Source organism: Gadus macrocephalus, chromosome 16 (genome assembly GCF_031168955.1).
Source record: "Gadus macrocephalus chromosome 16, ASM3116895v1".
NCBI lineage: Eukaryota > Metazoa > Chordata > Actinopteri > Gadiformes > Gadidae > Gadus > Gadus macrocephalus.
In genome coordinates this window covers 14,529,835-14,555,211 of record NC_082397.1, presented here as the reverse complement: position 1 = coordinate 14,555,211, position 25,377 = coordinate 14,529,835, and the positions used below count along the sequence as shown (strand labels likewise).

Here is a 25,377-nt window from a genome sequence, read left to right as displayed (position 1 = left end):
ATTTTGAAGGTGACATCTTTATCGTTATAAAAACATTACATTTGTGTGGCGTTTCTCCATGACATGCAAAATACTGTTGCAAGGATAAGGTGTATGTAAAAATATATATTTGTATCCAACAGGGGGCAGCAAAGGGCCTTGCCCAACTCATAGGTTCTGCTTCATCGTTCTTGAAAGCCTTTGTAGAGCGCACTTTAGAGGCAGCAGCTGCGGGGAGTAGTGGCCCGCCAGATTAGGATATACTAAATCATGAAACACCTTAAGGCAAATAAAAAAAATTAATAGTTTGGTTGTTACTTTAATTGTGTGGAACAATAGCAAAGATAAATATCAACAAACAATAAAAACAAAAATTAGCAACAGATGTACTTTTTGTATGAAACAATTGTAAAATTGTTGTCAAACAAATTATCAACAAACAATTGTTGCAATAATCTCTGCTCTGATTGCATAAACACTTTCTACACACAATGTAGTCATTCTCTGTCAATACTTTATTTAAAATGTGATGATGGATATAAAGGTGAGTGTGTAGCGGTTTCAGGCTACATCAATGTACATTACAACAGAGTAATATATTCAACATTCCTTCTATTATTTTAACACTTTAGTGTAAACAGTTGCAACAACCTGTTTGAGTGTTGCGAAGAATCAAACCTCTTAGGTTTGCATTGTGATATTGTAGGAATCTGGATTCATATCATTTGAAATGTAAATTTCAACACATAAGACACAAAAATAGCGACTAAAGTGAAGTGTGGACCAACATACCATTTTAACTTTGATATTATACATAGTATAAAATGTAAAAAAATAAAAACAATGACTAGGTTATTTATGATTAACCGATATATACTATCATCCTCATCATCATCATCATCATAATTTTCAGTCATATTGCTTGGCAAATAATATATAAGAGTAGGGGGTTTTGCACACGAAAGTACTAAATACAATCTTATAGATAACAGCTATCGTATAAACTAAGAAGTCATCCCATCCATTTTCCTTTCATAATTGCAATAATCTTCTATTAAATAATGTAACTTTGCTTACCAAAAATACCAACAAACTTCTACGTGTACAGTTTGGTGATAGTTTTGTTGTTTTACAAAAAAGCTTTTATATGTTTACAGTGACAGGTGTAATAGTCTTACAAAAAAAGAAAAAAAAGTCTCCATTTGTCACATTCCCTATTTTAAGGAGGGCTTAGCTTCTTAATGAAATGTAGACAAATGTACATTTGCCCATTGGTTTGTTCACAGGTGCTCCGGACTTCCAACAGTGGAGCTGAAGGAGTTGCATTGTAAACTCATTTACTCATAAACACATGGTCCTGGCTGCTGGTCCTGAGTCTGCTTGGTTCCTCTATCCCTGTAGGATGTCCCGGCTACATCTGGGCCCCATGTTCCGCCAGGCAGTCTCTCTGACTGGCCTGGCTCTCCACGCCAGTGTGAGTGTGTGTGTGTGTGACACGGTGTTCCAGTGAGTGCTGCTCCACATCATTTGCTGTGCTGCGCCCGCTTGCCCAGCCTGAGCCACTGCTTCCAGGGGGACTGGGCTTTCTCCTGGTCCACTTCCAACCCCCAGGAGGTGGGCGGGGTGGGCTGGCCGGTCCGAGGGGAGGTTGCTGGTGTGGTGTTGGGCTTTCTGAAGAAGGACATGCCATTGGAGTGCGGAGGATTTCTCTGCAGTTGCTCTGACTGTTGCTGTGCTTTCAGCTGCTGGTTGATGATGATCTGGATGTCCTCCTAGGTTTGATACGTGTACAAGTAGGAATTAGGGTGAGAATTGGATACAGTATTTTCAATAATTTGTTTGTTGAATCATACAAGAGTTATATACAAGTTATAACAATGTTCCCCATTCGTATCAGACAAAAAGTACTCTTGCCACTAGAGGTCCCCAGTCGCTAAGCAAATGGATTAGTCATGGCTCAGGCAAAAGTCTGTGAACACCTGTTATAATTAGTCATGCATCTGACAGGGCTGTAAGGGGGTTGGACATGTCAGGGATCAGCCATTGAGGAGATAGTAGGCCTATTTGAGATTAACAAGGTGTTTTTTTTCAGATCTAAGACATTGATAATGGTCTTCTAGTAAAACAAAATATATATCTTTACCATTTGGTCGAAAGTCTCATCAGAAGCAAATTTCAATGTCACAGTTGTGCACATTTTGAGCATGGGTAAAGCCAATGGGAATTTAACCCCTAGCTCTGGCTGGTTGTGTTAATGTCATGATCGACCACTTTAGCTGCACAGGACCTTGAAGCACTCACACAGCATAGTAACATGTTCAGCCTTCATAAAGACCCTACCTGCCAGGCCTCTAGCTCCTGTGACAGCACCAGTTTGCGCTGGATGGCTTCCAGCAGCTGGTTGTTCAGAGACATCATCTCATTTTTACTCCTCACAAGCTCCATCTCCATTAGGTTCTTCCTATTGTGATAAAAGCAATGAGTCATTAACCCACAATGCTAAATACATCAGCCATCAAACATTTCTATTGTAAAAGTATTACGCAAACATGCAAAAGCCATCTTGTATAGCTGCCATCATCGTTAAGCTCATGATCAATTCTGAAAGCATTGAGCTGTGTTATTCAGCACTAAATTAAACATAGCTTTGGTTCCACCATATTAAGCTGTAGTTTTGATTACTATGAAAAAGCATAAAATTAATCAATTCATGTATTTTGTAACGTAAAAATGGCTATGCATAAGAAACAACACTGTGTAGCAGCTTACTTGGCTATGGCTTCATCTCGATCTTTGATGGCCTGTTGTACGACCTCTTTCTGCTCCTGTCGGTGTTCCAGTTCTGTCCGCAACTCTGCATTCTTCTCCTGCAAATCAGTGTTCTGGAAAGGTAGAAACACCAAAGAATAAAGTCACACCACTGCTAACCTTTTAGCTCTAGGTTTGGTAAGAGCACATATCCTAATTATGGGTGAGAGTGCAGACAATGTAAAGAGCACTAATTTCCTGTATATCTGGTCAAACGATTTTGGTTTGAACAATGTTCTGGCTCAAAGTGATTTAAATGACTTTCAGTGATGTTTAACACCTATTTTCAATTATTTTACGAGTATCAATTGTTCATTGAACTGCTTTATTGGATCTTTAATTAACAAGTGTCCTTTTTGCTCCTCATTTGCCAAAGGAAAGCTTTAGTAGACATATACTAGCATTTCCATACTTCCACAGTGCTTTCGGATATGAATATGTAAATAATTGAGTTGTAAATAATTGAGTTGTGAAGATGTCGTTGCATTACTATTATGTTAATCACTATAGAATCAACTAGAAGCTTACACTTAGAAAATGAAAGTACTTTTTTTTTGTTATCAAGTGGAAGAGGCTCAACCAATAATGCTATGTATGTATATCCATCTATATATATATATATATATATATATATATATATATATATATATATATATATATATATATATATATATATATATATATATATATATAACTCAAGAGGAAAGATATAATATATATATACAAATATATATATAACTCAACAGGAAAGACTACTGTCCCAGTAGCACGGTTGCATTGACTGAAACCCGGAGAGCCCAACTAATAAAGCACGCCCCGGGCGCTACCCTCCACAAAGCTGTTCCTCTTGTCTCTGCGTTACCTGATCCCGGAGCTCTGAAGCGCTCGGGTTCCCACACAGATCACTCCTCCAATCCACAAAGGCTGAATTCATCTCCTAGAAGACAGACGTTAACAGAGAGAAAGAGAAGGAGAGGCAGGGAGAACGAGACAGAGAGAGAGCCAGAGAGTGAGTGGAGGATCTGGTATCAGGCAGTGCATTCCACACAGATTTACCAAAAAAATAGCGAGTTTTGTAACGTTGACCTATTTGCATTCATTGTCTGCCCTGGGGGAGGCTTTCTCTGTGTTCGTATATTCAAGTTGTTTATGGTCTATCGGAAAAAACAACACTTGCAAAATAAAATGTCAATATAATATATATAATATAAGTCTCTGTCTACCAGAAGGATGTATTACACATTTTCTATGGCACCGTTCAGAGGCTGACCTACATAATATACAACTCCTCTGCTATTGTCAAGCAACATTGATGTCAAATAGCAACAGCATCCTTTCCAGCTAGCTTCTGGCAACTGAATATACCGCACTCACCTGTGGGCAGCCGGAGTCGGCCAGGCTTCTTGCCGTGTCCGTCAGCTGGCAGAGCAAGGCGTTCATGTCCCCCCCAACAGGAAGGCAACCTGGTGCATCCGTGCCCCGGGTCAACGGAAGAAGCAACTGGAGTGCCGAAGACACTTCTTGCCTCACCTAAGAGAATAAAAGCAGGACCTCGTTTTTAAGCTTTTGGGTTGTAGTTGGCGGTAAATAGGTGGCTAAAGCTTCATTGATACATGCTGAAAAATAAGATCAAAATCCTTCTTGGAAGCTGGAGGTTGCCCTACATGACCCCGACTGATCACAGATACTGTGGCATGATTGTAAGGCCGTTGGAAGCATGCGAAAGAGGCGGACCGAAACTATCCACGACAAACCAAGTGCTGGCCCCTCCTTCATTAAAAAAAAGAATCAGCATGTCCTCAATCGCATATCATCCACGGTGACCTCATGCTACACTCACCACCGTGGTAGTCTGCCTTACTCCTAGCTTACAGCGTTATAATACCTAATGAAACAAAGGAATTGACACACTACACGCTACAACCGTTAGTGTTTGAAATCCGATTATAGACCTCTCAAAGATTTTCTATTGTCACGGCTCTGATCTAACGGTGAATGTACAATAGACACGCAAACGTGTATTCAGTCTTCCAATAAGGAAACATTCCTACATTGTTAGGACAGGAACTGTAGGGAACAGGATGTGTGGTGAATGGCTCTTGGGTGTAGTTATAAATCACATCATCCTGATACGAAAACACAACATCACAGTAGCCAATCAGAGAGTAAGAACTAGACAAATCTTCTTGCCTTTTACAGTTATTATTGCAATGAGCTTTATCCTGATCCCCTAGGCTGAAAGCCCATGTTCTTGTGTCGTTTATATATCTTTTTTACATTAAAAGTCAGGATGTTTATGTATATACCATTGCAAAGTGAGTCTTGTGAATACCAACACACAGAGAACTGGACAAACAGGATGTAATTCCATTATGTTCCAGTATGGAGATAAAATACAGTTATTGAGACATTTTAATGCCAGTGGGAGAAGTGAAATCTGGAAATCAAAACAAAAATCAAAGGATATTAAGAGATTAGGTGTCTCCATACCATTTTACTCTGGCTCTCAAATGGGCATGAATGCCAACACAAATAAACACTTGACCATGAGAACTCAGTTACTTATTAAAGTACATTGTAGTCTTTGTTGACAACTCAACACAGAATTGGCCCACTGTTGCAAACTAAACTGTACCAAGGTAAAGCCAGTGTTGCACCTCCTACCTGCCATACCTCAGGTATCACTGTTTTGTTGTTATATCAAATCACATGGCCTCACCAACAGTAGCCGCCTCAAGCCAAGCCTTATTATTTTGGTAACACAAGAATATATTGTGCAGGAAAGCTTTAAAGACTTTATAGACAGGATCTTCATTTTCTTTAATAGAGGGTAGGTTAATACGCCTGTAAGTCTATAACTAAATCCCTGAACATTAGTTTGATAGCTCTACCCAACTGTGCGTTACGTGGAAAATAAAATAACAAAAAAAATTATGGAAAAGTACATGGAAAATATAGACGTAATCAATCACACCTTTGCACCATCAATCATTCCTTTAACAACTAGTGCTTGTGTGATGTCATGTTTAGTCTTTCAATTATTGTTTTTTTATTGCTGTATGATGTCACTGATTTGGTAGCAACATAACAATGACTATGAAGAATAAAACCTGCCCTCAATGTCTGTGAAGCAAGACTTCCTGAACTGTGGTCGATCAAAAGGCACACGTCATTCGTGTGCATTTGATTCCATCAGCAGAACTGCAAGGTGCATTTGGTTAGCTCCTTAAATTGTGATTCAAATTAATCGATACAATTTCCCTCTTTAGGAAAATCTCTACATGTGGGAATAGTAACGAGTTTATAAAAAAAATAAAATTGTAAAATAAACCTAACACATTTGAACTCCACTTTCCCTGACTTGAGATAAGCAACTTGCTGAGCAGGAATGATCGGTTCTGGGGAGGTCATTTAGTTATGCGTCTATAGAGTCACAGATTATGATCTCTGTCTACCCTCTAGCAATGCCATTTCGTTTTTGTATTCTCTTGAATACCATTCAGCTACACTGCAGTCAGCTCAGCAGCACCAAAAGCAGGTCACTATTTTGTGTTTTTGTTCAAATGCACCCTTTCAAAGTATGAGTTTCTGGCTCCATACCTGTTCTGTGCTGAGGCCCATCTCTGCTGTAGCCAGGCTGCTCTCCAGCTCTGACAGCAGGGAGGAGTCCCCGTGGCTCCTGGCCTCCTGGAAGGACACCTCCTCCTGCAGCTCATCCAGCTGGGTCTGCAGCTCCCGGGATCGGCCATGCTCCTTCGCTACCTCCCCCCGCGCCTCGCTCAGCTGCACACACACACACACACACACACACACACACACTTAAGAACTGTTCAAACTATAATATTTTAAATGCTTATTATATACAGTTGAAATTATATATAGGGTGCCTACATATAATAAATCAGGGATTACTAAACAAAACCTACATGTGCAATAGACTGGGCACAGATTACTTGTTTACTAGATGTTTCTATAAAATCCTTCAAAGACGGCCAGAAGAAAATCCTGATACACTACATTCCAATCTAATGCCAAACGAATGACGTTGCAAATTTTGCAGCATAGTGCTGGAATCCAGAATTACAAGTAATAAGTGACACAATCGCAGAGATGAGGTGATAACCTGGTAGTGCTTCCAAAATCTGACCGAAACCCAAGTAACTCACAGAGAGTTCTTGCCCTGGCCATTTTCAGTCCACTTACACCGTGTGGGTTTGGAAGTGTTTGCATATCTCTGTATAATGAACGTACCTTCTTCTTCTTCGTAGCATTTGAGAGTATTTGTATTGTGTTTGAGTACCTGTGTATCATTTCAGCATGCGTGTGTGCGAGTGCATACGTGCGCCCGCCCGTGTGTGTCTACCTGTTGGCTCTGCTGCTGGTTGTGCTGGTCCTGCAGGGCCAGCTGAGTTTGTATGGAGGCTAGGCTCTCCCTCAGCTCTGCGTTCTCCTGACACATACTCGCCAGACGCTCCTCCAAAGCCTGCTCCCTCTGGGTCAGACGCATCACCTGGATGGGCCCAGGCATGCCAGATTAGCCCATATGTTACACTGCAATGTTTAGCCCAGTGATGGCTACCACTTATAAAATCAATGGTTTTCAATGGCCAGTGCCATTGAAAACAGTCCCAATGAAAATGGGAGCGGTCGAATCGATATCGAATAGCTTTAGGAAATCAATGGCGATACCCAGCCCGGGTTAGGATTGAGTTAGACTATGGTTTTATAGTATCAGCTTTATTCATAATAAAAAATGTAATACAATTATAAATGATTATATCCTATTTTAAATAAAGCAATTCAGGTCATGTGTAATGTAAAGTGACTTCAGTTGTTGGTGGGTAAGGCCGCTCCTACCTGCTCCCTCATGGCACTGATTAGCTCGTCGTCAAGGGTACTGCTATGGGTTCCCGCTTGGTTGAGCTGTTCCTTTAGAGCTTGCAGCTCACTGGACATGGCTCTCTCCACCTCCATGGCCTGCCAACACAGCATTTACCCAAGGCAATTAACACTGGCGCAGTTAAAAAAAAGGGAAATCATTGAAGCCTTTTAATTATGATGCAGTGTAACCATCAGTTAGCCTACCACAGAAATAAAAATACTTTGCAGTAAATTGAGAGTTGGCCTTTCAATGTTGGGATTAAAGGGGTCATGTTGTGTTCTTCTGCTCCATGGGCCAAACTCAACTCTGCCTGATGACAAACCTCTGCTGGTTCAGCCCCCTGTCCCCATTTTCTGAAGCATGAAGGGACCAAAACAATAGGGACGGCTTCCTTTGAATATCATAAAATGGCATCAAACGTGGACTCTACAACCACACGACTGTTCCAACAGTAACAATTTGCTCCCAAACGATGAAAGACTAGTATCTTTGTCCCAATCCCCACTCCGCCCCACCCTGGGACTCCTCGTACCCCTTACTCAGCGTTTCGGCGGGCCCCTGTCAGATCCCATCAATGCCACACAATAGAGGACGAAAGGCCAGACTGTGTGGCAGATGGAGCCAGGGGCCGGGCATCTTGGCCATGGCATTGACATGGCAGTGCCACATTAGACAACCAAGTGGCCGGGCAGGGGTATGGGGAGGGGAAAGAGAACATCTGTATTACTACCTGCGTAAATGGGTACAAAGGATAAGCCTGGGGGGTGGGGGGGCTGGAGGGTGTTGTGGGATAGGCCGCAGGTTCATGTGGGCGTGCTGAGCGCCGATAGCGGGACAACAAAAGGGAAACCGAAAGACATCTTGAGGGGCCCGCTTGGAGACGCGTGGTGCGTAGGTGGGGAACGCGCGCCAGCCTCCATTATCCCCCATGGGGACCATTTAGCACAGAGGCACGCCGCGTCCTCACAATAGAGGCAGCGACCCACTGGGAATTAACAGAGTCCCCCGGCTGGAAGGAGGACGCTCCGTTTGCTGGGAGCACAAAGGACCCGCCAGGGGGATGTCCCCTCAAAGGGCCCCTTTGCCGCTCCCCCATCCACCCCCTCCCCCCCCCCCCCCCCCTTCCCCAAAACGTCAGCCTCCAGCCGAAGCAGTATGCCGGGTTGTCCGACGACAGCCGAGTACCCCAGCGATTGGTGCAGCACGGCGGGGATCACTCTGAGGGTGTGACCCAAACAAGCCATTTCCCCCAGGATAGAGAGGTGTTTGGGGGGGGGGGGGGGGGAATCTATATTGTGTTCTGCTTCATGTTAGCGAGCCCCCAGGACGCTCTGCACTAGAAGCCAAAAGGTCAGGGGCTGCCTCAAACCTGGCCACTCTTTTGAAAAATAACGGAAGCCCGGCGTGAAGCATGTTACAGGTGTCTGGTGTCCTCAGTATATTGTGTTTTATTTTGAGATATTTGGAACGGTTTGACTTTAACAGTCTTCCAATTATATAACTATGACGTGAGGTTCAGTCATTTTTTGCCCAAGTATCTGTACTTCTACTTGGGGTAAGACTGTGTGTACTTTTGCCTCCTCTGCCCACCACTCATGCCTGCAGGAAGTGACCATGTGACAGGTCTTAACAGTAGCTTTATTTAAGCTGTTGGTAAGCGTACTAGGATTAAAATAGATTCAACTATGACTCACTGGGACCAATACATTAAATGAAACAGGTTTATTCATTGGCCATTATTTATGCCTTATATGCATTGTTTATTTTCGAACTAATCTGAATAATTTATTCTTATTGTTGCTACTGTAGATAGTCTTATCCGTCTCTGACAGTGTTTGACTACATGACCACATATTCCAAGCAAACTTGAGTATTTTCTTATGAAACTACTCAATACTTCCATTACAGGCCAACACTTTGTCCCAACAAGACCTCAATATCAGCATTTCTGAGAAGTGATTTGTTATGAAGCCAAAGATATGTGTTCAAACGAAGTAGAAATGGAAGTGTTTCAAAGTCTATCCACATTCTTTTTGATGCCTCAGATGGTATATAAATCACATAACCTTGAGGCGGTGCATGTTTAGATGAATCAGTTCTATGATTGAGCCCCTCTCAGCAATGTGCCAGCAACTCCATGGGATCACCTCCCCACACCAAATAAACAGTGATGGGTAAAAACACAGTTTATGCCAGACTCTTATCTATTGGGATTGCAAAATATAATCAACAAAAATATCTTTCTATCAAATCCCCCTAAACATTTACTTATTTACTATCTGAACATCACATTTGGTCCTTCCTTTGCTATATGTATTGTATACACTAGCTTTGTTCTTTTTCACACCACAATTTCCTTTTCAGTAGTACCACATGATTAAATAGGAAACTCTAATCAAGCATAACTCCAGACACTACCAGTCTGAGGTTACTAGTTAGAGGTCTGTGGTAAGCGTTGTCTTCACTCCTATCTAGTTTTCCATGATGATACCTACTCCCTCCCCTACATTCTTTCAAAGCTCTGGTTAAAATGGCAGATTCTCAGAGATACCGAGTTCCATTAAAACCAATCTTATCCCAGCCTTTAAGCCGGGAAACTTTCCTTATCTGTGGCAAATTCAACGATTACCAGTTGCCAAAATAATATACCTTAACATTTATTATTTTACAGGCAATCTCAACCTCCTTTTCTATAAATAAACTGTAAATAAACCCCCCTAATCTTACCATGCAGATAATCCCCTCCACAGGTGAGTGTAAGGGGGGATCTGACTCACTCACCGTGTAAGCCACTGCTGCTAACTTTGCAGGAGGGGAACTCAAATCCACCTCCAGAGGAGATGGACTGGAGTCATCACAGAAGGAGCCAGCAGACTTCACACGCTTCATGTTCCTCAACACAGGTTTCCTTTCTCCCTTTGGGGTTTTCCAGAAACCGAAAATCTATTCTATGCGAATGGTAGCTGATTCCACTTAGCCAAAAACAGCCCTTTCTATGACATTCTCCTTCTCTTCAATACAACCTTCTCCTTGAACAGAAAAATGCTTCTGCTACTAAGTTATTTCCTGGCATTGCTCCTGACAGACTTTGGTCTGCTCTGGTCACCTTATGCATAGTTCCTTATTTTCAGGACTTTGACACCCTGGGGGAATGCTTGATTTTAAATATACTTGATGTCATGCTAGCAAGTTAGCCATTACATAGTTATTCTTTCAACCACCCCGCATAGCTGAAAAGCTTGTCAATCCTCTGTTGCTGTTGACGTTACACCATAATAATGTGGCGCAAAGCTATCCCTGTCGGCCTGCCTGTCTGTCTGTCCTCCCGTTCTAATCAGAACCTTGTTGTTCCTAATTGATAAGAAACCATGAAGCGTTCAGTGCCCGATTTGGTTACACAACACATTTTTATATAACTGATTAAGGTTTAATTATTTGTAAGGTTTAAGAAGATTAAAAATGTTACATAGGTTAAAGGTTACATATTGATGGGTACCATTTTATTTGTGTCATATTTAATAAAAGCAAAAAGGTTCTTGACCATAGTGTATTGTGGTTTCCTTCTAGCCTAGAGCTACATTCAAACAAGGCTCATGATCCCTGACTCTGTTTATATACATAGTGTCCATCCAGTCCAGGAACCTGGCATTAGATTACCCACTGAGTTCAATTCAACCTCCTAGTACATGGTTTGAGGATTTTTTTCTTTGGTTGATCATATTGCATCTACATTTGATTTCATATGCAGATAGTAGACATTTCCTCCACACACACACACACACACACACACACACACACACACACACACACACACACACACACACACACACACACACACACACACACACACACACACACACACACACACACACACACACAATGGTGGCCTTGCTGGAGGACAGATAAACTGTTGAACTGATACCTCCGCCGCACCTAACCCTACTGCCGTTCATCAACCAACGTGGCGCGATGGAGCACTCACGGTACGGAGCTGCTCTCGCAGTCGCTGGGCGTGTTTGGCGTGGTGCTGCTGGGCCTGGCCCTTCTCCCTCTCGGCCTCGTCAACGGCCTGAGTCAGCCTCTCCACCTGGGCCCTCAGCTCACTCACATCGCGCTCCAGCTCCCCCACCTGGTTCTCCCACTGCGACTGGCAGCTGGTCAGCTTCAGACGCAGCTCATGCCTGCCCTGCTCCAGCAACTGGCGGGGCGGGAGGTAGAGAAGATCAGAGAACACAACGCGGCTTTCTAGTACACAAGACATGGGGTAGACTGGTGCAACTTATAGTGACAACGTAAACTTTAAAGTTTTTGTGTGATAAGAAAATGCATGGAGTTGTCTTGAGGAGCAGAAAAAATTTAATATATTTTGTTGATATAGAAGAGTAAAATTAAAAACCCATGTTTCTACCCAAGCCATGATGTGATGGGAGATTGAGATGGGAGATGGTTGTCCACTTGGCAATTCAACTATTTTATTAGTTATGTGATGAGGTAGAAATATGCAGTTGTGTGAGATAACGTTTAGCTATTTTGTTAACCACAAACACTTTTAAACATTCACAAACCTCTAACATTTAAGCCCTGAGGGAGATTGTGGTGCATCAGGCCCAAACTCCACTTACGTTTTGTTTATCTAAAACTATTCCAATGAGACGGCCAGAATTCCTATTGGATGTCATATTTGTGGCAACATATTGCCAAACATAAATATTTGTGCAAACCTTAAATGTTAAGTCCCAAAATGTAAAAACGGCTAGTCTGCTATTGGTTCAGCGTCCGCCCAGTGTCACCTGCAGAGTGCATGGAGGTTTTCCACGGACTAACTTGTGGCATTGCATCCAAAACGAGACAAACTTGCGCGCACACAACGCGCACTACAACAAGTAAAGACCAGTCAAGGAAAACTTTACTCGGGAGAATATTAAGCACTTTTTAAGCAAAGAATACAATACTACTTCGACATTTCCTGAGTAGATGAATATTTCTTTATCTTGGTGATGGTGCACAAATCTGTTCCACGTCACGGAAGTCATATATAGCCTTCTTACATTACTATATGTAGTCAAAACTCAATTTAAAGAGGTATTTAAAGAAAAACCTACCTCAAGTTTGTCTGTGCATTGCTCCTGAAGCTTTTCGCTCCGATCTTTCAACTGACGGTTTTCCAGCAGCAATGCGTTTCCCAGCTGCGCTGCCAAAATAACCTCTTCCTCCTTTTGTTTCAAAGCGGCGAGAAGTTCACTCGGGTCTTGATCATCTGTTATTTCCTCCGTCCCATAATCAAAGAAGCCGTCCTCAAACTCCATGTTCATGGATTTCAACCCCAATTGATCCATTCGATCCATGATGTATCCTAATCAGTCGTTTAAATATCCAATATTTCCAATATATTTGACAGACTTTAATAAATATATAATATTAAATATTGACTTAAATTGAGTCGTGTAGCAGCCCTAACGATAGGCCAATTAATTTAATCGAAAAGGATAAGGTTTCCTCACAACAATGAGCACCTTGTTGTAGGTCTACCTCACTGCCTCTGAGATACCATCAGGGTTCAAGACGGGCTCTAGCGAAAAGGGGCGGACCTTCTGTCACTTGCAGGTGATGTCCTCCAAAGGTAGAACACGTCACTAAAACAGTATGTCGCTAAGAAACCGTTGATTATTTACGTCCAGTTCACACCTGTTCAATGCCAACTCAAATATGCTGGCCAATTTAAGACATAGATATGCCATTCTGAGTAAGCCTGATAACCACAACACAGCACAAATAACACGGCTGATGTTTGGAAGTAGGCTATGCCTAGTTTTAAAATGTCGACATAAGAAACAGCAATACAAATAGGTTATATTTTTGATAATGAAGCTAATTAAATTAGCTTCATTATCAAGGGAAACATATTCCAGGTAAATGAAAAAAGGAAAACATAGCCTACAGAAAAAAAAGAAAAGAAAAGTAGGCTAATGGTGAATAATACAATTATGTATCAATGGGGCTTCCAGGTAAAAGTATGTTTCATACTACTGCATATAATAATGGTACAAAACTGAATTCAAGATAAATATCTCTTTCTCTCTTTCTAACACGGGCGAGATCTACGGTACGAACCGAGCTCCGGCTCCGCGATATCGGGACAGAAGCGACGTTGTATCAAACAGGGGGGCGGGGCGTACGCAACATGTACAGCCGTTCAAAGACACAGGACTTCTCTCATGACCGAATAATATTAAAATGTTCCCGATTTTGCCACCAGGTTTGATAATCCAACGCAAACAATTTCACATGCTTAATCTACTATCTCATGGAATTGTCGACCTATATGGATTATATGATTAAAGCAGTAGGCCTACTCCGTTCGACTGATAACCAGATGGTTGCTAAATTGTTGGTAGATCGGGATATTCCTCTTGCTTTTTCCGATAGGCCTACCTGGGAAGTTATGCTATTTATAGGTTACTTTTGTGAACAATTAGATGTATAACAGTGATGCTGTAGCCTATATATCGACATAAATATGAACAATTAAAGGCCTACAGTATTTTAAAAAAACTCACACACATAAATCATCATAAAGACTGTCCTTTCTTTTATTTGACAATTTGCATCAGAATAAAGCCTTCCACTACAATCCTGTGTCTTCAGATCAGAGAGGTTGTGCATCCTGCATACGAGCCTCCAATCACCAAAGTCAAATAAATGTAAGGTAAATGTCCTTTTAGTTTTCAAATTGTTACTGCTTTCTAATGTTCTACTCTTGGGATTTTCAGTCATCAGGCATACAAAAAGTCGTATTAGTAAATAATAATGAATTATCACAGCAGTAACAGGGACCTTGTAGTAAACACAATGGCATTTCAAAGTTAGCCCAAAAACTATTTTCTGGTTATGGATAGTCATTTGATCCTTTTCTGGTTATGGAAGGACATTTGAGATTGTAGGCTTTAAACCAGAGTCGTTATCCTTTGTCCTTGGGACCTGGTTGTAAAAAGGAGGATGCCTTGAGCGAACACTGATCGAAACAGTGACCTCTAATGATAGAGAAATACTCCTTCCATCCAATTAAACTGCAAGCCCCTCACAGAACATACTATGTTATTCATGACATAGTTAATATTACAAAAAAATATTTGCTAACAGCGATGCAAGTTCCTACTGGAATCCATAGACAAATAACAGGAACAATTTACACACACCATGCATATCTCTCTAGAGATTGATATGTTTCATTGTTAGGTTTGATATGTTTAAGTTTATCTTACAGATGGTTCAGTTAATGTATTGGGTTGTATTAGGTTGTTTAAGTGGAATCACCCAAGTGATACATGGGTTGTTGGGGGAAAATAAGTTGAATTTAGTTGCAGCACCCAGTTGGTTGTGTGCCACAGCACCCCCCTGTGGTGGATCCTGGAACATCACTCCTGTGATGGATCAGCTCAAATGGATTCACAGCGCCCGCCTGTAGGAATAGTTCTACATTAACATCATCCTCTCACATTTTCAGAAAATACTCTTTTACTCACAATACTGTTACTCACAGCATTTAGTTGAAACCGTTGATTTATAGATAACGATTGTAGGATATATAATCCAATAAATGGTGTCAATGCACCAGTACAAGGTGTATGGGGAACTTGGATATATCATTGACATGATTTATGGCCATGCAGATTTGTGGCTCAGCATTCCGTATATCAGAGGAAATGCGTAACTCATTATATCAGCATGTCAAAGTAGGTTCATCTGCTCTCTGTGAACAAGGCCTCATGATTTTATGATTATTATTATCGCCAGCAGCCTTTGTATCATCCGTTTGCATATATTCTGTACATATATTGATAACGGTTTGAGTGTGAGCAATCTCAACGTCCCCATTAGCATATAACCAGCTTGTTGGATGAAATGTAACAGAATACCAGCAGAGCTCTCTTTGGCCTGTCACACAATCAGGGTGGAACATACAATCGTTACCTCGTGTGCTCAAAAACAAAAAGCACCTCTAGTTCCACATGTCTTTATTTTGGGTCAAACCGTGCTGCTTACTTTAGGGCTAGCACCACAGGTTTGAGACGGCCCTCCAGGCGGCAGCATGGTGAACTTATCAGAGAACCTGGAACGGGTCAGGATCTCAGCCACATCCCCGTCCACCTCCACTACCTCGTTCACCTGAAATACCCAACAAATATACTCCCATTATCCCGTTAAGTCCCCATATCATCACATCAACAATCATTTTTTTCATTGATAGTTTGCTTTATGTCCTCTATTTTCTCAATCGACCCCAAGCCGCTTGACCAGCAGTCCAACTGACCTTGAAGGTGTACTGAGAGTCCAAGCTAAAGCTCTCCTCCATCCCAGTGATGCCGCCCTGGTACACCACCTCACGGGGTTTACCAGCGCCCCGGGGAACTTTGAACAGGCGGTAAGTGGCTGAGAGGAATTTGAAGTCGCCTTTGTTCCGAAAGGGGTAGAAAGAAAATATATTGAACGTGCTAAATTGCCACAACATTGATACCCAAGCAGGAGGACTATAACGGTACATGAATAGAAAAACAAACCCAGAATGTCCTGCATCTCTTTGTTGAACACTTTGATGGCGGCTCCGCTGACAAAGCGAGGAGGGCTGAAGCCCACCTCCTCCGCCAGCTGCATCAGATCCTCCCACCAGAGGGCTCCACTGAGGCACTCGCCTGTCAACATGAACAAGTTCTCAGTGTTTCCCAGAACCCACCTGCCATTCGATCATTTTATGTAGAAGATTGTCTACCATTTTTAAAAACAAGCCATAAATACCCCAGAGAACATTGCTGTTTCTTATTTCCTCTGTTAATCTTCCACTGCTGTAGACGTCGCTGAAGTAGAGCTCACCACCTTCCTGATTACAAAGTGTCAAAAACAACAACTAAAAAACCTTTCAGGCCGCAGAGAGGAAAAAAGAACAGCCAGCAACATGATATTCATTTGGAAAGGCAGGTTTTGCCAACAGTAGACATTAGTAATGTGAGTGTAAGGTTGTACACTGTTGGTTTAGATCAGAAATGTTCTGGTGGAAGTTAAGTAACCCTTTGCCATTGAAGGCCAGATAGCTACACTGGGATTTTCTGTAGCACACTAGTTTGTTTAATTGTGGGTGATACAGTTTGGTAGAAATGCATAGTTAAGGGGGACATATTATACCACCTGGTGTGAGTGTGATTAGCAGTACAAGCCATTTGGAAATCTGCGTCTACACATTTCCAAATACGAGTTCTGATATTTATACAAATACAAATACACTCTTTATACAAAGAGTTTTAAAACTAGATTTTCTAAATGCTCAGATCTTTTCACCATCCCATGTTGTAAGATGGTCGCAGAGAGAGAATGTTCAAAGGGGTAGTGAAATAACACAGTATACCTTGAGAACACGGTAAGCTTCCTGCAAAACTGGCTTCTTGTCTGGACACAGATTCACCGCACCATTGGAACTAGGGAAAAATAAAAAATAAAAATGATGGCACTTCAATTAAATTCATATGAATATGTACCAACTATATAAAGAAATATGTTACAATGAAGAACATTTTGAAAGAAAAGAGGATAGCCAAGCTTACATGCAGATATCATATGCGCTTCCCTCAATCCCAGCTTCATTCAAGGCCTCGAGGTATCCCTGGACAAACCGGATGTTCGGTGCTTTATAGCCAAACGCTTGTGTGTGGTAGTCAGTGTAGGTTCTGGCAACCTCCAGCTAGCCAAACAAGAACAAGAACAAAACCATACAGATATTAGGGTCACGTGTTTAGGAAGCATCCCTCTTTGACCTAAAATAAAAAAAAGGTCATATTGATTACAAATATATTACTCATATATTGGATCAAATTGGTCGTGTCATTATTGTGACTCGTGTTGTGGATAAACACAACACTTTGACTAAATGAGAGAGGTCGAGAGAGACAAATTTCAGAGATAAAGACTTAATGATCACTAGTGAACAAGTAACCTCAAAACCTGAGTTGGTCTGCAAAGAACTCTGGTTTTGGATCAGGCTTCAGGTTATATTGACCAAACACAACACCCTATGCATTGGGCCAATAAATGTGTCCCAATGCCTCCCGTGTCCCGTCCCCAGATGCACATTAACTGAACATGCACTTATCTTCCGTCTCCGGATCCTCAGTAGATTACAACGTAAGGAGTTGACATCTTAAATTTTACATTTATATCAGATAATATAGAGACATTTGAGAGACTTGTCCTCTCCTCCCTCTGCACTAGTGTGTCTACGCAAATGGACCCTTTACAGTTTGCATATCAGCCTAACATCAGTGTTGATGATGCCCTCATTTACATGCTGCAGAGGGCATACACACATCTGGACACCCCTGATGCATCTGTAAGGATAACATTCTTTGACTTCTCATCTGCCTTTAATACCATCCAGCCACGTATGCTAGGGGAGAAGATGGAGATGATGAAGGTGGATCCATTACTGGTACTGTGGTGTTTGGACTACCTTTATCTCAGACCACAGTATGTGCGCCTACAGAACAATATTTCATGCACCATCCTCAGCAGCACAGGGGCTCCACAAGGAACTGTGCTGGCTCCATTCCTGTTCACCATCTACACAGCGGATTACAAATACAACACTAAAAGCTGCTTCTTGCAAAAATATTCAGACGACACAGCTGTTGTTGGCCTCATTAAAGGGGGAAATGAGGAGGAGTACAGAGACACCATAGACAACTTTGTGGAGTGGAGTACACACAATAATCTCCATCTCAACACCACAAAGACAAAGGAGATAGTTGTGGATTTCAGGGGGGGAAGGAGGAGGACTCAACCAACACCAATCAGCATCGGGGGCACTGTGGTGGAGATGGTCGCCAACCACAGGTACCTTGGTGTGCAGCTCGACAGTGAGCTGGACTGGGAAAGTCATATGGAAGCGGTGTACAAGAAGGGACAAAGTCGACTCTTTTTCTTGAGGAGACTAAGGTCATTTAACATCTGCCAACCCCTACTGTGCACTGTCTACCACTCAGTGGTGGCCAGTGCTCTGTTTTTCGCTGTGGCATGTTGGGGAGAAGGCGCCTGCACAGCGGACAAAAACAGACTGGACAAGCTGATCAGGAAGGCCAGCTCAGTGGTCGGGGCTGAGCAGCTAAAGGTCCAGCAGGTGGCAGAGGCCAGAATCCTCAACAAACTGGCCTCAATAATGTCTAACCCCACTCACCCACTCCACGCCCTGAAGGTGATCAAGAACAGCACCTTCAGTCAGAGACTAATTGCACCAATATGCAAAACGGAGCGGTACAGGAAGTCCTGTATACCAGCTGCCATACGGTTTTACAATGCACAAAATTAACTTTGCACCTTATAGTATTTAGTATTTATTATTGTATTTATTGTAGTATTTAAGTATTTTAGCATATGAGGGAATGTGTGTTTGTTATGTCTGTCCACGCTGTTCTGACACTGTAATTTCCTGTAAAGGATTATTAAAGGATCTATCTATCTATCTAGATGTAAAGTATGTATGTACAGACATAATAAACCTTAATACCATAATAAATGTGCTCATGAGATGGGATGTCTACAATCCCTGACTTGAGGTAGTTTACATGTTTAACAAACACAATCTTGAGTAAAGTAGCCATGTTTAATGGGGGATCCTTTCTTCTTTGTGGCCGTCAAAAAGTTTTGGATGGGGTGAGCCAGATACAGAGAGGTTTACAGCTTTGAGGGGTCAAAGTCAGTAAAGTGACTGGGGTTCATCTCAGGCGTCAGAAGGTGTAAATGAGTAACAAATGTGGAGGCCAATCAGAATGTAGTCCTTCGTTGACTCTGTGCTTTTCCACACTTATTTCATTCATCTAGGCAAACAAAACTAATTATGTTGCTCCTTAAGGTAACATTGTGTATCGAAGTGAATTCAGATTAGGCAAAGCGAAAGGTGTTGAATACTTTAGCAGACAGCATATTTCTTTTTTAATTTTCTTGAAAAATATTTTGTTTTGTAAAACGTATGTCACAGTACTAACTAACTAATAACTAGTTGGTCTTTGGTCTGGTTTCAAGCGTGTTGTAATAAGATTAGATTCGATTAAACGTTATTGTCATTGTGCAGCGTACAAGTACAGAGGCAACGGAATGCAGTTAGCGTCTGACCAGAAGTGCAAAAAGCAGCAAGGTGCAGAGTATGTACATGGAATAATATAGATCGTGCGGTATGAACAGTATTAACTCACCAGCTTCTCAGTCATGTCAATGCCGGTGACATTGCCCTTCTCTCCCACCAGCTTACTCAGCATGTAGCAGTCCCTCCCACTCCCACTGCCCAGGTCAAGTACCTGGCAGGCCTCCATGCACTCTGGCACCACCAGGCCACAGCCATAGTACCTGTTGGAATAACAGTTAGAATGGGATGAGGTGAATCAGCTTCATATTTGTCAAGACTCATCTCTTAGTGTGAGTGTCGTTCAATTGACTCTACACCCATTACACGTGGATAGTGTGGTTTAACCTCGTTTTAAGGGTCAATGAAAGAATAATGAAAAATTCTCAATCAATAGAAAGATATTTGAATGTTTTGTTACAGTTGGTTAACAACTGTAACAAAACCAACAGAAAAGGTAGCACTATGTATAATTAAAAGTCGGCATAAATCAAAAAGAGGAAGCAGGACCCAATATCAAAGGATAATAAACCATGACAAGGTACAAAACAAAAGGAGTGGAGTGGGAGTTCCCCAACCGTTGTGGGAGCTCTTGGTGTTGAAGGAATTGGAGAAAGCTTATGAAACAATGCATCAATGTTGGCACGCTGTTAGCCGGTAAAGGCTTAGTTGTGGTTGAACGTTGACCCAACGCAAGGTGGTTTACGGACCCATTACATCCTTGCATCCACCGCGCGGGCCTGACGTGCGCCTCCCAAAAATGTTAACCTCGTGTCGAAGCGACACAGCAGCAAGGGCTGTGATTGGTCCGCTCACTAAAACCCAACGCAGAACCAACACAGGGTCACGACTGCGTCAAACCTACTGCGTGGTCATTGCATTGCGTCAACGTGGAACCATAACTAAACCATAACTTATGGCTTAATCACAGTTCAAGTCCCAAAGGGCTGAACAGGCCACCTTACATGACACCCCTTAACCCTAGCCCCCCAAAGGGCGAACTCCCTTATTTATCAAGGAAGAATAGTTCAATTGTGTTATAGTGTTTGGGCTAAGGGGTTATTATCATAGTAAGGGTACTTACTTGGCAATGACTTCAGGGTGCACCATATTAAGAGCATGGCGGATGTGGGCAGGGACAGGCCCGGAGGAGGCCACACAGGCATCGGTCTTCAAATCCGTGGTTTTCTTCAAAACCTTACCATAGAACTCCTAAGATTGGACAAAAGATTGCCATTGTAACAAAAACATGAAAAGCACATATCAGCAACAGAGCTGTAGAATATTACATTCACTGACCGCAGTTTCATTTTTTTTTTTTCATAAAGTCCCCACAGCAGGTTTTAAAATATTCACACACAATACAGTTATATACTTTAAATAAGAATTAAGAAGAGAGCACATACTTTGACTTTCAGGTGTGTGGCGGTTTCCTTGAAGCATTTCTCAATTGAACTGGTAAAGAGAAAATGATGAGTCATAATTAACTTTGTAAGGGCAGGGTGCTAATTGGGATGAAGTTATGTATGTTCCCCTAGACATTCAAACAGAACTGGTGAAAATATAAATAAGTATATATATTTCTCTGTTGTTTCTTTTTTCTGGCCCTTCAGACAGTTTGTTTGTATGAATATGTTTCTGTCCCAGAATTACCGTTGCACTTTTTCGGATTGAATCAGTTAATTAAAAAAAGTGGTTAAAATGTGTTTCAAAATATATTTAATATTCAAAGAAAAATGCATGTCTTACTTTACTACACCATTGTTGACTGTACAGATATTATTTTATTATTGTAAAAGTAACAATAGTATACATTATAAAACCTGCCATTGGTTGTGGAATAGTATTTTTGGGTGATTAATATTGACAATAAATAAGTAATTAAGTTAATTAGAGATGAATGCACAACCTTTGGCTATATTCTACATTTTGAAATAGTATTACATTTTTATTAATTGTTTTATAGGCATTCGCCCCGCCTGTGCCACAGGGGCTGGCCTGCATCACTATATTTTCCATTATACACTTTTTCTGTTCCTTCTACTGTTCCTTTCTAGCTTCGACGTATCACTTTTATTGTCTAACATTGGAGACCCCCACTACAAAACATAGATATTTTATATTTATATAAATTCTAAATAAAAACATGTTTGGTTTTTAAGTTTTGTAGTAGGTCTAATCTTATAATAAATGTAGCTATTGTATGCAGATAGCCCAAAAATAAAGTTAACGAACTTTATTGGGCACTTATTCATGATTAATTATAGTTTTTCTTACCCCCCTGTTGCAGCCATCTTGCGCTATGCAAAAAGTTTCGTTGATGGAATGCAGTAGCCTAGTTGTTTTCTGTTAGTTACAGTGATTGTCAAAACCTACAATACCCTGAACATATATAATACCACATGCATCCACTGCACACCTACAAATGCAAAATCAGATCAACCCCAAAAGGCATGGCAAAGTTACCCGACAAACCTTCCTGAAAAGATTATCACGCCCCATTTCTATTCAACCTTACCTCTGACCATGGAGGCTCTGACCCATGTTAGCCGTTCCTGTTAAGACCCGCCCACACTGCCTAGAATCACGCCATGATGGACATTTGACACGCTGCTTGCATAACTGACTGAGTGTTATTTTTTTTTCATATGCTTAAACTATAGGTTATACAAATATGAATAGTATTTGATATACCCCAAGTTTACAGACCAAGGAGCGACAGTGACATCTTGGGGCAAATTATGCCTACTACGACACAAACGCAGCTGTACTTGAAAATAAATTCCCTCCCAGGTAACATCTTATGATGTTATATAGATCTGCCGCTCTTTAATAAAGACGCTCTTTTTTATAATGATTGTTTTTACTAATTTACGCATCCTTTTTTTGTTGAATAAAGAATGTCAGAGGTCCAATTTTCGGACTTTGACTGGTTTGGTACCAATGGGGATGAGTGTGCATTTATGTGTGCAATGAGATGGTAGATTGTTGCTTCTAATCTGAATAATTACTTACTTGCAGAATTAAAAATGGATATTCATATTCTGCGTCACGAACCCCGGAAGTAGCAATATGCTAATAAACCACTCGCTGTAGTGACGAATCTTCACGTTGTAAACAAGGAAATGGATAGCTGCATGAACCCTGAACCTATATAGGTACATTGTTTCCTGCTGTAGGTTCTTCAATGGAGAGGTTTATAACAACGATATCTGCCATCAAGTCTCTTGGGTGGGTCAACATACGATACTCTGTTTGAACTATGTTTTGTCTGGCTATAGTTTCGTTAACTATTCAGCTGGTAGAACTATATTAGTGATTAAGCTAACGCGTAAACCCAGTTATTTAATAGCTATTGACTTGTATTCTCCAGTTACCCAGATACCGCATGCGTAAGACACTGCTGTTGTGATGAGCTGCCCTGTCCTCTGCTCTCCTGGTTGGTGGCAGAGCTGTTGGTGATCCACCCAGAGTTACAAGGTAAACAACAACTGAGATTTTTGTGTTCATAGTGTCAAGGCAGGAGCTGGTTGCACAATATTGCAATAAAAGCTGCAAACGTAAACATTTCAGATAATAAAAGGTCCATCCTGCTGGTAGGAGAACTGAGAGAATTATTGGAAACCATGCACTGTCCAATCACTATGCTGTCATCAGACACGCTAAGTCCTGCTCTTCTCAACAAGATCACTGGTGAGAAAAGATCTGAGGTTCTTGCACCGTTCTTGCTTTGGTGCTTTGATTCACCCTACCCTCTAAAGAAAGCTTGTATATTTTCTGTTTCAGCGTTCCTTGTATCTGAACTAGAAGCAGCTCGTATACTTAAGTACAAGGCAGCACACCCTGATGACCAAACCAGTGCAGGTAAAACTGAATTAGAGCAGAGGGTCGAGGAGCCCACCCATCAAAACACAGAGCTCTGTCAGTCACTGGAAGACTGCAAGGTGGACATGGGCATGAGACGGGAAGAGATGTCCACAGAATTTGCCTTGCTGCTCCAAGCACTTGACATGGATGCCTCCTCTCAGTATCCAGATGTGTTGCAGGAGGTGAGACTGATGCTAAATGGGCTTCAGTTAATTTAGGATTTTTTTTATTTTTTTAATTCAATTCAATTGTTATTTTTTAAAGCATACTGACACTCACTACAATTTACTGTTTGTTCAAGGTGGAGACGAGGATTGCTCAGTTATCATTAAAAGATATGAGTGATCCACTTCTTAATTCCAGTCTCAACTCAGAGCAATGGGTATGTTGGCATAGATTACTTTCTTCAAACCCAGCATACAAGTTATTCAGTTCCTAGCAATAAAACAATCCTTTGCTTTTCCACCTTCAGAGGCAGGTTGAAAGGATAAACCAAGTCTTGCTGAAAGAGTATGCATGTCGACAGCAAATGATTGTCAAACGCTTTGAGGTCACGCTGCAGTCTTTTGCATGGGGAGATAAAGGAAAGGTAAGCATACTTAAATGGCTGGCATAGATGACTGTGCTGTCCTAATTATTCAAATGAATCCTTTGGCTTCTTCTGATATTTTAGTGTATCCTGTGTATTGTTATTTGTCTACAGGGGTATGATCAAATACTCTCCTCAGTGCCCCCACTATCTTCTCTTGCACCGTCATCTCAAGTGTCCATGCCTCTTCTGCTTGCTGCGAGAATGGATCAGTCTTGCATCCTGCCAGTTAAGGCTGGACCAAGTACGGCCATCTACAAGGTAAGGCGCAATGCAACATACAACTGTTTCCGTGGTTTAGAGTGATAATGTTTTTTAATTCCTGAAAAAAATAAAGAAAATAATCAACTACAGCTGGATCCTCGGTATGCCTTTTTACTCGGGTGGATGGATCAGAGGATAACACTTTATTAATCCCCAAAGGGAAATGTAGGTGTTTCAGCAGTATAATCAGACCGAACAGTGCAGATAAGATCCAGATAATACCTTGCTCTTGCCTCTTCAAGGATATAATGTTTCAACATTGCAATATATTATGTCATGATTTTGAAATATTTTGATCTATAACAAAGGTAGGATTTAATTTATTTTAGACTCCTACAACCATTGGCTTTTTGTTTTCAGGTACTGATGGGCAGTGTCCCCGACAGAGGTGGGCGGCCTGGGGAGATCGAGCCCCCCATGCCGCGCTGGGAGGGGAGACGAGAGAAGGGAAGGGGAGGAGGGGGAAGAGGAGGGGGGGGGCATCCTCAACGAAGCAAATTCTCAGGAAAAAAGAAAGGGAAAAAGGAGTAAAGGAACTACTTTGTGGCAATTGCAACGAAAATTCAAAAAAATCATGTATTCTTTTGAATTTATTTTTTCTAAGGGCATTTTATGATTTTGTAATCCTCTAAAATGAAAGATTTGGACTTCATATATAAAGAGCCAAAAAATAAATTTAAATAAACATATATATGAAGGTTAAATATGCAATATTAATACTTTTGCGACCAGACTTTTTTTCTAATATATTTTGTAGACATTACAAAATGAATAAAGACTTGCCAATGTATGATGCAGATTTTTTGTAAGATTTATTGTAAAATGTCC

The 25,377-nt window shown here is 41.3% G+C and overlaps 3 protein-coding genes across 4 annotated transcripts; 1 reads left to right on the top strand and 2 right to left on the bottom strand.

Moving 5' to 3' along the window:
- Positions 1-282: 282 nt before the first annotated feature.
- Positions 283-13,425, bottom strand: si:ch211-235m3.5 (BICD family-like cargo adapter 1). The gene is made up of 10 exons (XM_060074417.1): positions 12,772-13,425; positions 11,652-11,867; positions 7,645-7,764; positions 7,151-7,297; positions 6,388-6,570; positions 4,162-4,317; positions 3,650-3,724; positions 2,749-2,861; positions 2,320-2,440; positions 283-1,751 (listed from the first exon to the last, which is right to left on the bottom strand). The coding sequence occupies exons 1-10, from the start codon at positions 13,012-13,014 to the stop codon at positions 1,503-1,505; spliced, it is 1,623 nt and encodes a 540-aa protein (XP_059930400.1). The 5' UTR covers positions 13,015-13,425; the 3' UTR covers positions 283-1,502.
- An 810-nt stretch (positions 13,426-14,235) lies between these two features.
- Positions 14,236-22,863, bottom strand: LOC132474017 (arsenite methyltransferase-like). Of its 2 annotated transcripts, none has more exons than XM_060074420.1 (11): positions 22,845-22,863; positions 21,236-21,284; positions 20,914-21,041; positions 19,903-20,053; positions 17,263-17,399; positions 17,067-17,136; positions 16,463-16,544; positions 16,228-16,359; positions 15,981-16,120; positions 15,713-15,835; positions 14,236-15,128 (listed from the first exon to the last, which is right to left on the bottom strand). In XM_060074420.1, the coding sequence occupies exons 3-11, from the start codon at positions 20,937-20,939 to the stop codon at positions 15,024-15,026; spliced, it is 966 nt and encodes a 321-aa protein (XP_059930403.1). In that variant the 5' UTR covers positions 20,940-21,041; positions 21,236-21,284; positions 22,845-22,863; the 3' UTR covers positions 14,236-15,023. The 2 variants fall into 2 exon arrangements, with proteins under 2 accessions (XP_059930403.1, XP_059930402.1); XM_060074419.1 differs by lacking the exon at positions 22,845-22,863 and adding an exon at positions 22,107-22,389.
- A 36-nt stretch (positions 22,864-22,899) lies between these two features.
- im:7138535 (uncharacterized protein LOC797998 homolog) lies at positions 22,900-25,348 on the top strand. The gene is made up of 8 exons (XM_060074421.1): positions 22,900-23,060; positions 23,203-23,309; positions 23,403-23,522; positions 23,616-23,878; positions 23,998-24,078; positions 24,169-24,285; positions 24,400-24,546; positions 24,910-25,348. The coding sequence occupies exons 1-8, from the start codon at positions 23,017-23,019 to the stop codon at positions 25,078-25,080; spliced, it is 1,050 nt and encodes a 349-aa protein (XP_059930404.1). The 5' UTR covers positions 22,900-23,016; the 3' UTR covers positions 25,081-25,348.
- The last annotated feature ends 29 nt before the right edge of the window (positions 25,349-25,377 follow it).